Raw genomic sequence first — 14,956 nt, forward strand, 5'->3', positions numbered from 1 at the left:
GGGAAAGCTGCACCCAAGCCCCTGACTGCTCCATTATAGCCTTCACTGTAGCACCTCCCTTCCCTATTATCAGACCTGCTGTGCTGTTGGGAACTATAATCTTTACCTGTAATTAAAAAAAATATATATAAATAATACTTCTGCTTTGTGCATAAACACTATAATATTTTGCTACCCTATAAAAGGAAGGAAAAAATTGAAGCAAATTAGTTAAAATGTTTTAAAAGAAAAAAATTAAAAAGAAATACAGCTTGTCACGCTTTTTAATGCTCCACATCTGTTTCAAACATACAATACAAAGAATTAAAGAGAATAACACGAAAATCATATTTACCATTCTCCCACAGAATATACTGCTTTCAGCACAGTACATTTCAGATAAAGAGATTAAACAAATGCAGGTATTATGCTCATATGGAAAGATTATCTTAGACTACATCAAAGTGAGTGCTTTCATCTGATTCCTCTCTTTCCAGGCTAATGTTGCAAACCAACTTCTTAGGCAAAACGCGTTTGAAATTCTTTACCTTCACTTGAAACATCTATAATAATGTAGTAATCATTGAAAAAAAAAAAAAGCATTTGGCTAAAGCAAGTATGGCATAGCATGGACAGACAAAACAGTTGGTCTTGAATAGGACATGATGTTGATTGTTCAACCTATTAGCCACATCAGAATACAAAAGTTCATTGTGTGCTACAGCATATTATTACTCAGCCTACAAAAAGAAAATGCAGCAGGTGTATCTAAATGTTGATTCTGAAAAAATAAAATATGTCATTTGTACATCTTAAAATGTTTACCGAAGTGTCTTCAAACAAAGGGTATTTCCCTATAAATTCTAACTTTCCTCCTGTTTAAAGTTTTAAACTAATGCAACTGCATTAATGTCAACAAATTTATTCCTTATTGACTTATTGCTATGAGTGAAGAACAACATCCAAGATAAAAATTCAATATTTATATGTATTCTTAGCCTTTCTTTTCAATATACATTTTACAAATGTATTGAAATTTTAATGTAACATGTTTCATAATATTGAATTAATGTTACTTTATCTTAACAAAAGTACATTTTAGTAGCCTACTGATATCCATTCATCCAGGTTTTGTGGACCACACATGTGGAAGTAACACTTTCCAATTTGTCAGTCTTTTCACTAAAATGCCATCTAAAATCTCAGCAACAAGTCAATATAAAATACAATCAAAAAATTATTAGCAACATTCTCATGTTAATTTTATTACAAATTCAAGCTTATTATGAAGTCAAGCTAATTACGAATAAAAATGCATGCCCTAGAAATAAGCTTTTTCTAGTCTTACCCATTATAGATATTTCCAGTTGCTATGATAGCTCCAAAATCAAGTCTTTGAAAACCCAGCTAAAGTTAAGAAATATTTACATTTTCCACTTATGCAGTATGTACCTTAAAAATTTAACATACTATATTGCATTTTGCACTGAATTGTTTGGTAGCATATATCGAACTCTTAATTTCTTTAGAATTTTATTCAAGTTCCCTGAGATCAAAACAAAAGATGTTCTATTTGTCAAACTTTTCGGTGATTTTCAGGTGCTCTTTTTTTCAGTTTTCCTGTCACCAAAACAAAGAAACAATTCTTAGAACTGATTTGATATTTGGGATCTAAAGACAAATGTATTAACTAATTGCTAAATATAATAAATTGCTAAATATAATGAATTTTTCATGAATACATTTTAAGGTGGTTTATTTGTTATTAAAAATCCAAAAATAAAAAATTCTATAGAAACAGTCAGGAAAACTCTTTAAACTCTGCAAAACTCTGCAAACCTTTTATTGCATGGAACAAACTTTCATGATTCTGATTTCTGTGTTCTGTTGCTGTTTTTTCCTCCCACATACTACAGGAAACATTTACCTGACTCCACTGATTTAAGATGTACTAATAGTTTAATTGGGAGATTTTGAAAACTGACTTGGCAAATCCTGCTTGGTTTCATAACCAATGTGCGTTGTTCTGATTAAGTTAGGTATAAGTGCTTACAAACAGTGTAAAACTAGAATCTAAGAACATAAGAAGGTGTGAAAACAGATAATAGATTTAGAAAAAAATAATTTAAAAAGTCTTTTTAAAAAAGATTGCAAACAATCTATTTCTTACTGTGAAAAAAAATACCTGAAGTCTTTCACAGAACTTTGATTACTGAAGCTGGGAGCATGAATCAAGTTGAGTGTTTTGAGTGAGCTCCACTTACTGCTTTATTTGTTCTGTGTTCTGAAAATTTTTATTTTATTGTATTTTATTTTATGATGCCTGTATTGTGAGTACCTTAATAAATCTTGTCTTTTGAAGCAAATTATATTGTAGAACTTTTAAGAAAAATTAGACTGAGCCACTATTTGCACCTATTCAACCAGTTTTGATATTTTAGTTAGTCAAAAAAAAGTATTTTGGATTTTAACTTTCACGTGTATAAAAACATTTTTCATTGCGTTATCTTCCAAGCAATAAAAAAGTGAAAACTTTTCAAACAAAGAAATAAACAACAACAAAACACCCACCCACCACCAACAAACCAAACAAAAAAAAAAAAAAAAAAAACACAAACCCAACAATTTCCTAGGAAATATATTCCATTAATTTCCATTTTAAAAAGAGTCTACAATTGCTGCTCCAAGCTCTAGCTCATCAGACTTGACCTCAAATCTGACAGTGGAAGTGGGCCCACACTACAGTTAGAGATATCATCAGTGCAAAGCTCTGAAGACTCTCATAACCCAACATCTGAGTAGTTAATTTTATGACACCATTGCAGGACACGTAATAACATAGCTACATGTGTAATAAACATGAAAATCCAGGTCATTGTAATATAGCTGGGATTATTCTAAGGGACTGGTGTAGTCCAATAAAATAATTCGGACACAAAATGAAGAAGGGAATACTCTGTATGAAAAAAAGAAAGGTTTTCTCAATAGGAAGTTACCACTTTCCATCTTAATATTACAAAAGTTCATTTGGCTCACTGCTAACAGCTCTGGTCATTCAACAGAATTATCTGGCTAGTCACAGTGAAGATAAAGAACAATGTCCTTCCCTATACCCATCCACTCCCTTCTTGAAATTTTTTTCTACCCTGCCATAGACAACAAATTATGATGCATTTTGGAAAATAAAGCTTGGAGTTACTGATTTGTATGTTACATTTTTTCTTTCTTTTTGTCTGCTTCTCAGAAACAAAAATTCTAAACATCTATTTTAGAAACATCAGATTGTGTACCTTAGCTGATAACACTTTTGTATTTTTTTATTATAGGAAAATGCCACCAATATCCTTTGATATACAAACCTTTCCAGCGTGGAAATTACACCAATTATCATATATCACAAATTTAAAAAATTTACAGTTATCTAAACATTAGATAATACGCACAATCTATTTCATAGTAAGACATCACAAAAAAATATTACAGTTGAAGTTCACTTTTAACAAAATATAAATGCAACATTATGCGTTTTACTTAAAACAAAGGTAAAATCCTACTCTTGATGAAATGAATGGCAACATTTGCATTATGTTGAGATATTCAAATGTAAAGTGCCTGTATTTGCGACGACTACGTGAAAATGTTATTTAAAAATGGAGATAAGTATGTTAAAAAGCAAAACATTTAGGATTTTTATTTATTTATTTAGGTCATATTAATCTTGCTAACAATTTGTAATTTACCATCTGTTTCCTGTATTCACTTGAATTTCCATGATTTAAATGCTGGAATATCAAAGCTTTAGGACAAGCATTGGTTGTGTTGCATACTAATACAGTATCTAACATAACAGGGCACAGACCTCTAAGTGCCAGCATATATTAAATATATATTTTATTTTCTGATGAAGCCTAAAAACCATAAGGTCAAGTAGTTACAAGGTATGAAATCATACAATAAAATTATTGGTCTCAACTCCTGTCAAAAAAACAGAAGTTGAAAAAGCAATTATCTATTTTGTTTTATTACTTGTACCACCGCTTGTATATACATACTGAATTTTCTTGTCTTTCAGGGAAATTGGACAGTGCTCTTACTCTTTTTTTTAGATAAGTAGTTCAGAAAGTTATTTGGATTCAGAAATGAAAAACCTAAATAATATACAAACTAAGTGCTCTGAGCTATCTAATAAAGGTCTCTGAGTATACAGGAAGGTTAGGTTTCGAGGCTCATGTGTACGCTCTTGGCTATATTGAAATTTATGTTGCAATAAGGAGAGTGAGTATCCAAAACAATAATAAACAAGTTTAAAATGTATATGCAATCTGATTTTTTTTCAAATGCCATAAGCCAAGGAGGGGGAAGGAAGGCATTCAACCTTCATCTCATGCTAAATAGGTTTTATAAAAATAAGGATTGCAATCATGACATTTGCTTACTCACAAGGCAAATTAATTACTTCCACTGGCATCACCCTCATCCTATTTGTGTTATTCTAAGGAACGTCAAAATCAGGCTCAGAGTAAACTACTTCTCTCCTGAAAAAGGATCAAACAATTTGAAATAATTTCATTGCAATGTTTTCACCAACACAACGCTGTCTTTAAAAAGCCTTGACAAAGGTGCAACAGTCAAGAAACTGTAGTGCTTATGAAGGGCTCAAACCCGAAAGCAGTTTATTGCCCTCTGTTCCCTGTGAAATTAGCAGAGGTTTGATGAAACTGCATTTCAGAGAAGGATGCTTTGTACTTGAAGGATCTGTCATTATGTCCTGAGGACAGGATTCAAATTGCTTTAAGTCACTATCACCATTTCATGCTGCAAAATTCTAAACTCCTAAACTCTGCATCAGCTGATTCTTTAATCCTTTTCCTTTTATTGACAACCCACTTGCATAACCCCATGCTGCACACACCCATAATGACAGCATACCCTATGTTACAAGTCCTCTGATTTACCAAACTAAAAGTCCCATCTCAGTTCTGGCAGTCGAATAACATGGAATGCCAGATGTTCAGAGATTGTTCTATGACACTTCCTATACCCTCCCTTATGCTGCAAAGAGATAATCTGTGCTAAGCAGCAATAAGCGTGCAATGCAGAACTTCTTCCTGGTAAGCAGAGCCATCACCAAATAAGGTTTTAGTATGGACAGAAAAGTGTATGTCCCATCTCTCCAGTCCTCATCCCCAGTCCTATCCTGTAAACCCCTCCAATAGCCTACAGCAAGATTCCCAATCCTTTTATTTAGTGCACATGCCTGCACTAAATTACATTACAAAAAAAAAGTCTCACTGATTATACAAAATTGCATCACAACTTGAAAAACAAACAAATTTCACAAAAGCAATATTTAATTGCATCATCCTCTGCTTTTTCCACCCCATAGGATTGTTTCTGAAGAGAGATTAATGAAGCAAGGAGCTTTTTATCTAATATTCAGCTTTCATTTTTACTTTTTCTATCTGTATTAAGTTTTTATAAATCATGCCATGAATCTTCTCAAATAGTTGTTCTTTTCTTTAGCTATTAAAATTTTCAATTTGTGTTTCTATCCTACCCTCTTCTAACAGAATTAAATCTTTACTAAAAATGTTATTTCTAATCCAATAGATTCATCCTAACTCCACATTTTATACTCTCTAAAGCAAATAACTATTATTGCCTTAAACTGTAAATTTCTATATTCCATATATATATATTCCCCCCCCCTTTTTTTCTTTGCTTCAGTACTCATCAATTACTTTAAACTGAAATTCCATCTAGGCTCTATAGATTCTTCTATACCTATCAGAATTTCATGCTATGTGTACTTTAGCTGCTCATCTGACTATAGGCTTGGAGATGATGAGAAAAGCACAAGTTCCCATGGAGAGCAGACGAAGAGTAAGAGCCATCCAATGTTTTTCTTGGTGGCAGACTAAACACACTACTACAATAGGATTATAGTGATATGAGTAGTCCCATGCCATCCATCCTTCAACTGAAGTGATAGTATGATGAAAATCTTGGAGAAAAAACAGGGTCAATAAAAGATGTGATAAAGGAAAACAGCTAAGTACACTACAGGCATAACAATACCTGCATGCACTTCAGCTACTTAGAACTTACAGCCATGCTTCATCGTATCAGGCAACTCTTGGAAAGTACCTGGCTACATACCCAATGGCAACCACAAGTTTTCATACCAGGACAGAACAAGCTCAAGAGGTCATGGATATGCTTGTTTCATCCTACTTGTATAGCAGGCAAAACTACCAGGCTAGCAAAATCTATATTGACTGTGCATCCATAACCTTAAGGAAGTTAATGAAATGTCTTTTACTGATTTCAGTAGCTCTGTATTGTGTTCCTTATGTACACATCACATAAGCTTTTTTTTTTCCACAGGTGTGGTGCACTGAGCAAATTCCTGGTTGCTCAGTCCAAGAATTTAGATATTTTCTCTTCAGGAAAAAAAAAAAAAGGAAAGAAAAAAACTTAAAAGAGTTTAGACAATTCTCTACTTGATATTTATTTAGAAATATAAGAAAATAACCATGTAAAGAGAATCAGCTCTTTGCAAATTTTAGTGTAAATCTATATCATACATTAGCTGTCACCTTCCATGATTGTTTAAATTCTGCAACTTTCATTCTAATTCTCCATATTTTTCAATAGAATTGAAATATTCTGTGAGCAAGTGTAATTGGATTATAGGAAGATATTAGATTCTATTTTTTTCCTCAGTATAATGCACTTTTTTTTTCCTGTAATGTTTGTGTTCCTGAGATTTTCTTCTCATCAAAAGAAGTATGTATACTTACAATATTTCCTTCATATGTTTTACAAGAAATTACTGCAAGATGAGTCTCATTTCTTTATTTCTTTATGTTGCTTCTTTGTGGTATTTCTACATTCAAAACTAGTGTTTCTTCCAAGTAAGCTTGAAGTTAAATTAATCCTTTAAAAAAAAAAATCTGTTGCAAGCAGCAGAGGTCCTTCTAAAGTTAGAGGCACACTAGATTACTAAAAACATAAGTTAGAATAACAAGGCAAACACATCATCTAAAATTTTTACTTGTATCTGTCCCTAAATTTCAGTAGGAATTTGGGCTGTCTTATTTGCCCTCTACTGTTTATCACCAGTGTTTATTTTGTTCCATTTCTCAGACCTCCTTTCAGCTGAAGCTGCATTGCTCAAGGGTATTGTTTCATTTTAGTCCTAGTAACTATCATATAATACAAATCTATGTTCAGTTTAAACATTCAGAATTATTTACACTTAAAATCGAGAGGTCTAAAACCTTGGAACCAAACTGGAGAAACATTTACTAGAGGAAGGAAAAAATATTACATTTATTTATTCTGCAAAACTTTGCTGCTTCAGCTTAAATCTGGAACATTTTTCAATTAGTGTTTTTATACTAAATCTTGACTCTTTGTGGGAAAAGAAAAAGTACCTCCCACTTCTAGTTAATTATGCTTCTGCCTACTTTAAAGTATGAACATGAAGATTTTAACTAAAGATGTAATTTGGAATGCAAACTTCTCAGAGCAAGGAACTAGCAAATCATGTTTAAACAAACAAACAAAATTCTCTGGTCTCTGTTTTAGTTGTCATTCTCTCATTAGTGTGCATATTGTAGGCTCTGAAACATAAATGGAAAGGTTACCTTCTCTCAAACACAGTTTTTACTAGATACGTGCACATGCAAGTTGTGTATGGAGGGAGAATAAATATTAAAACTATGTTATTTATGCAGGTGGTCAATTCTATGAGATTATCTAGTTTTGTATAAACTATTATTTTAAAATTACACATACATATGCATACACTAGTCTATGACTAGTTTCTTATACCTCACAAAACCACAGTTCAAAAGTATGTGAACATATGAAACTGCATCCTCCATGACTTCTCTATAATACATAGTTTTAATACCACAGAGAAGAAACTTTTCTAAGTTTGTTTCAGTATAGCACAAAAACAACTCTCCATATTTCATACATTAATGTTTCATGAGATTCAAATTACATTTGCAGGGAAGTGTTATGTATTTTGAGTAGCTTCATTTATACTTTTCATATTTTTACAATTAAAAAAGAAAAAATGAGCTGGTTACATGCTGAATTATGCAAGAGTAAAAAATCATAGACTTTCAATCAATTGCAGAGTACGTAGTATACACAGAAAAGCAGACATCTATATTGACTATGCCATTCATTGTTCAGATGAAACATCTTTTAATAGGACAAAAAGTAGGAATACTAACTCCACTGGCCAGTAAAGCCCGAATGACACTTTCAGTGACAGCAAAATGTTAACTTTATTCTCTAGCTAAATTAAAATATATTTTTCCCCCTATGTAAAATCTTCCTGTGATTTTTTTTCCTCTCCTATTTGTTGCGAGGTGTGTTGTGAACACCTGTCAACATGCCATATACACAAGGATGGGCTTCATAAAATAATGAACATTTACAGTACTATTGAGTACAGTAAACTGGGATACTTTTGACTGCAAGACAGCATGTAATTATAATTTAATATCATTACTGGAATTGCTGAAAAGACACTTCTCAATACAAATATATCTAAAAAAAAGTAGATAACGTACATTCTTTTAAAAACAATTATGTGCCTGTGATGGCATCGAGAAAACTCCCATTGTTTTGCATTAGACAGGATCTAAGTTAAAAACTCGTAAAAAAGGAATTCCAAAAGGTATTGATATTCCTGACTGTATTTGGGGCACAGGTGGCGTATCCTTTTTTAAAAACTTTCTCAGTCACATAAACTATAGATGTTACTTTAGCTCCTCATGGCTAATTTATTCATTGTCCAGAGAAGCACTGTGAACTGGCTGCTTTCCTGAAAAGTTGTCAGACAAAAGGTAAGTACATAAACTACAAGGACGTTTCTACACTTCTCAAGAAAATCCCTAAAAGGCTGTGTAAAAGTTAATGTGAAGCATTAGCTTCACATGCACTCCCCAGCACCAGAATAACTATATACTTGTTATAAGTGATATACTGTATTTTAACTGGACATTTTACACTTGATGAAAGCAGTTACTAGAAGAAAGCCTGTGCTTGAAACATAGAGGAGATCTGACATGCTCTTAGTAGCAGATCATAGAGTTAAGTTTGATGACCTATATGCACAGACAGGAATTCATTTCCTATTGATTTCAAAGAGACTAAGGCTACCCAATTTTTTATGGTTGAGCACTGCAAGTTCAAGACAAGTCTAAGTGTATGTCCTTAGCTAAAATAGAAATTTTCACGATAAATATGAAAGATTAAATATGAGAGAACCTCATGGGTACCCTTTATTCAAGCCCAGGTTGGATGAGGCCCTAAGCAACCTGATCTAGTGGGTGGCATCCCTGCCCATGGCAGAGGGCTTGGAACTAGATGATCTGTAAGGTCCCTTCCAATCCTAGCCATTCCACGATTATACCTAAAAGTGACTCAAGGTTCACTGTGAGCTTTGATAAACACAGATAAAATACACAATAATATACTTAAAAACATAAAATAAAATAAAAAGGCAAACAAAATTACATAGTTTAGTTATCCCACTTAATTCAAGTCCAAGGAAAGGACAACCAATAGGAATGTACAACGGCACATAGCCACATTGCCATTGCCTATAGCACATTTCACTGAAGCTGTCTGAAACTCGAAAGCATGGAAAAGCTGAAAACAGGATCTAACAAGATCTTAGAAATACATTGAAAATATCACTCTCTTGCACTGCTGGCCAAATTCCCAAATTACCTTAGGACTTAAATCCAAATTTAAAATGAAAATCGCATTCCAGGTAGGAATGGTCAAAATCTGAAAAGCTGCATTTCAAATGAATCTATCTGTAGGATTTGGTAGAGTGATAAGGTGCAAACACTGCTGAATTATTTTCAGGCCATCTTTGGCAAAGTTGATTTTTACAAAATATGTAACACATTCATCAAGAACATTTGACAATACAGAAAATTTAACTTCTCAACACTATACCATCTGCGGGAGACCTCTCTTTTCAAAGGTATGGAAATGCTATGCTACAGCAGAATCATTTCAAGTATGGAAAAGACGGATTTGTAAAGACTCCTGGATGATTATTTAGGCATCATAACCCAAAAGGCATACTTGCACATTCAGAAAACCGAATAGCCAAACCACTTATTTAAACCATAAAAAAAAAAAAAAAAATCATATATTCGGGTACTTGTTTAAAAAAGTGATGATAGTCTTGGTGAATTCTGAATTATGACTGCATGTCCATGTCATTTTTGTTGCTGTTGTTGTTGAATGTGTCCTTAATAATCTTGTAATGCAGAATTTGTGAATCACTGATCAGGGGTATAATTCCTCTGTGTAAAAACTTCGCCGTTCTTGTCAAAGTCCTTCATGTAAACTATTCTAACTTGAAAAAGAAGAATGGGAGGTATCTTGTCAGGTCTAGACATTGAATGGTAAAACAAAATGTTTTCCAAAGAGCCATGCAAATATAAATTTTCTCATTACTTCCTTATGAGATTTAGTAAACATCATTTTTCCTTGAGATATGACAAGATGGTAGAACTGAATATTTTTTAAAGGATTAAATTAAAAGGACTTAATTAATTTTAATTAAAATCTAGCTACGCATACCATCAAAAAACAAAAAGAAGAAAAAAGGAAAATACTTGTTAATCATGTACCCACTGACAGAACATTTGATGCAAAAAAATAAAATTTGCCAAAAAAAAGATCTGATGCAAAAAATGAAATGTAAATACACAAAATAAATCCCTAATCACTTGAAAATGGCTAATATACTTTTCTAAATATATTTATATTTCTATACTATACATACTTTTCCATAAAAGTTACTGAGTATTATGGAGTATATAGAAGTCCTATCACATTCAGTATCTAGCTAACAGCTCCAGCAGACTTAAGAGAGCACAGAAGCTACATATTCAGCAGTGCCTCTTTAAATCATTTGTTCACAATTCAGCTGATTCTAAGAAACAATAAGAAAAAAACAAAAGCAAATTAGTCCATATGGAAGGAATGCGAAATATTACTACTCGATACAGTGAATGAAACCATCCCTCTCCCTGTCATGTCTTAGAATCTCACAGCTGCAATAATGTCACACATTAGTGTGCTCATGCACAAAAACAAATGAAAGCCTTCTACATTACAAAATCTTGGAAGAAAAGAACACTTTGTTACAGAATTATTTCAAGAGGTTTTCCAACATTTTATTTGGCCTCAAATTTCTGCCCTGAAAAATGTTAATAAATATATATCTATAGATATGTCTTCCATATATATCTATATTTAGGATATATATTCATACCTTTTCTATCATATTAAGATCTTTTCTATTCAGTCTATATCTAGTTACACATAGAGAGATGAGAAAAGACACAACAAGCATTTTAATGGTGTATCCTGACCTAACCCTGCACCTGTTTGGATATGCTTTTTACTCACAGATCACAAAATTGTAAGTAAGGTGAAAGGTAAATTTTATAGTATCACCAATGAATACCTATGACGTAAACATGGTAGAATGATCAATTTTTTTGTACATTTGTAACTGTTGCAAATGTTGCAAACAGCAACCTATGTAAAGCCATAGAAAATGAATGTACCATGTCTAAATGAACACCTTGGCGCTTTTCTGGGCCATAAAATAAAATAATAATAAACCCTAACATCCCCCTTTCTACATTATTTGTAATTAAAATCCTGGGAAAATTATTCTGTTCTCAGTTGTCCAGAAGGAAGGGGAGACATGAATTAGTGTCCTTGTGGTCATCCCATTAATGTGAAAAAAGGAGCATCTCTATGTTCTGACCTACAGATTGTTCTGTCTAGCTTCATAGTTTTTCACTATAAGTGTGCTGAAAAATAGCAAGAAATTCAGCTCATGCAAAATGCATCTGGCCTATCTAGATGAACACTTCTTAATGGTATCAAGGGCTAGACCCTACGAATTTCACTGGCTACTTTACTGCACTCATGGCTTTGCAAAAGACGACCAGCAGCTTGATCCTTTCTGTACTGAATGTTGCTTAACTATTGCAAAATAATCTTGTATAGCAAGAGCTACTCGATGAATATCTAAGGAAGACAATCTCGCAGATATCATTTGAGAATTGTTTTCAAATGACAAAGGAAGTAAAGGAAAGTTAACAATAAAACATTTAAATAACCATATCTCTCTAGGTCAAAGAAATAGTAATTACCAGAATCTTTTATAACAAAAAGAACATAGTTTCACTAATGAGTGGATATCTCCAAATTTAATAAGCACTACTACAGCACTACATAGCCTTCTAATGCTAATAGAGTCTTCCGACAAGCCACTACAAAACTTTCCTCTCAGAGGCCGACACTGTCTCTGACAAGAATCAGAGAACAAAACAAGGTTGTATCAAGCTGCTGGTTTAGGAAAATATATCAATACCTAAAGCTAAGTGGCTGGCTTAGAACTTCACATTCACAGCAGTAAATCTATGCCTAAGTACATGAATAATTTATAAGCCTATCTCCTTTTTTTACCCTTTCATATACTTGCAATTACACATTTTTAACCAACAATGGCACCAGCCAGTGGTGACGACTACTGGGAAAAAAAAAAAAAGAAAGAAAGAAAGGAAAAGAGCACTGGAAGGTAGAAGTAATGAATGAAATTAGCAATCATTTGAGTAAACAGAAACAAAGACTGATTTGTGCTAAGACAAACCATTTATGAAAGTTGACCTAGCTTATCGATAAAAGCTACAATTTTAAGAGACAATAGGATGTACAATTGCATCCTTCTTGTGAAATGAAGATCCTGGATTTAGATGACATTAAATTTGGTTCACTGGGGAATCTTGTATATATTTATCAAATTGCATATCTGTGAAACATATTGTGTCCATACATCCATGCTCTGTCTTATATTTCTCCCACAATGAGAATCTGTGGAGTCGAATATCATTAAAGAATAACTATCTATAAATAAGAGATTAAAAACAAAAGAAATCAAGAACTTTTGAGATTCAATTAAGCATTACAAATCCAAGGCACAAGCATCACTTGAATATAGATAACTTGTACATGTATAATTTCACTAGATAATCAGTTGATGTAAATATCCACATGCAAAAAAAATGACTTACACCAACTGAGGTGGTGAAGCACATGGCTGTATTTACATGTATAGGTCACACATTTTTATTTCTATATTACATATGTGTAATTATGTGTGCATTAACTTGGAAAAGTAGGATACTAAGAATAAATTTGGAGTTAATATACTGGAAATTTGGATTTACAACTTAATCTTTTTAAAGATACACTGAAAAAGTGCTAGCATCTAACTCTTGCCCTGACCTCAACTACTATGCAAAGTATATGCATATTCTTCAGCTCCCATGGATTACAATTTTTTTTATTATTAAAAAAAAAAATGGAAAAAAATAAAAATGAAATCTGATAAAAGTGAGGAAATGAATATATTTACTAAACAGTTTTGACTTCATAGTACCTTATAAATGATTTATCATCTCAAAGTTTATATAATACTGCACACAATCTGAACTATTGTTTTTATTAATATTACTATGGAACACTCATTACTTTTGAAATGACAAAATGTTCTTGGTGATGTTAAAAAGCACCAATTTTGTTGAGATATCCCATGGTCCAACAGCCAGGTTTATATTCTCTTCTATCATTTTTATTATTTTTCTTACCATCAATATAAAATTCAGACAGCTCAAAAAGAAAGCTTTTCTGTGCTAGTATAAATACTAGGACAATTATAGTATAATAAAAGTTTAAACATTTCATGGCTTGTGAATTACAAAATTCTTGCCATTACTATACTATATCAAAGTAATTCCATTTTAGTTTGAATAGCAAATGTGGAATAGTACATACCCTATGGAATATAACAACTTTTATGAAATATCTGCTGTAATAATAATATTTGTAATTTAATAGAAATTTTGTAGTACATGTTTGCTAACTAGTGTCTTTAATAAAAATAAACCTAACAGAAAGGTATCTTTACATTAAAAATATTTTTATAATAAAATATCTCAAATTATTGGCATCACTAATTTCTAAATTAAATTATTAAATTCAGATTTCAAAACAACTTCAACACACTGAGGTTGTAATCTTTCCTCAATTATTGTCGCTCATGTTGCTATTAATATAAGGAAGGCATAACTTGTATTTAGAAATGGCATGCAGTAAAGACAACCCCTAGTATATACACTCACATTGCATAAAGCAAAGCAGTCTTCACTGTAAGTGTTCATGTGAAGTGTAACATGACTTACCTAATTACTTGTGAAATAATTAAAGGAGGGGATGAGCCTCTTAAAGACTCAAATATAAGTGAACTATAACCTGTGAACTTTCTTTAACAAAGAGCTAATTATATCATTTCCTTCTGTTTCTAAAACAGAACGTGATAATATTGGTTTTGGACAACGTTTAGAGTTATTTTATTAAACATTTCAAATATAATAGATCAATATATAGCCTTCAAAGATCTGCTTATCTTTTGACTTGATTTCTTGTTTCTGCATCACTAAATTATACGAGCACTTATTTGCATATGATCTTCAAGAAATTATATTTTGCTTCAGTACTCATTATTAAAGAATGTCATTAATCACTGTTCAATCTATTTCACAAATCAATCTCATTTCATGAACCAGTAACACAGTAAAGAGCTTAAATGGACAGAGTTTCCGTATCTCATGCGTAGCGTGCAGCTGTTATTTAATATCAGTTACTAATAAGAAAATACCTTAAAATATTTTATTTTTACTGCATTTATGTTTTGGTGAAGTGAACAACAAAAATAACCATGAAGAACTGAGAAGCATGGAGATCGCATATTACATTACTAGAAACATGAACCAAGAATTTACACTGCAGTTGAAATTGCCAATGTGGAGACTTTAAGGAAATAGTAATTTTTATTTTATTAACCCTA

At 32.2% G+C, this 14,956-nt stretch overlaps 1 protein-coding gene across 8 annotated transcripts in view; it reads right to left on the reverse strand.

Moving 5' to 3' along the window:
* Positions 1–14,956, reverse strand: part of NOVA1 (NOVA alternative splicing regulator 1) — a 151,341-nt gene that overhangs the window by 2,968 nt on the left and 133,417 nt on the right. For all 8 annotated transcript variants that reach the window (XM_040560587.1, XM_040560586.1, XM_040560592.1 and 5 more), the window contains one exon: positions 1–106. This exon is cut by the window's left edge and continues 2,968 nt beyond it. In XM_040560587.1, the coding sequence (XP_040416521.1) occupies positions 1–106 (106 nt within the window). The remainder of the gene's footprint in view (positions 107–14,956) is intronic.

The sequence above is a fragment of the Cygnus olor genome, chromosome 5 (assembly GCF_009769625.2).
Source record: "Cygnus olor isolate bCygOlo1 chromosome 5, bCygOlo1.pri.v2, whole genome shotgun sequence".
Taxonomy (NCBI): domain Eukaryota; kingdom Metazoa; phylum Chordata; class Aves; order Anseriformes; family Anatidae; genus Cygnus; species Cygnus olor.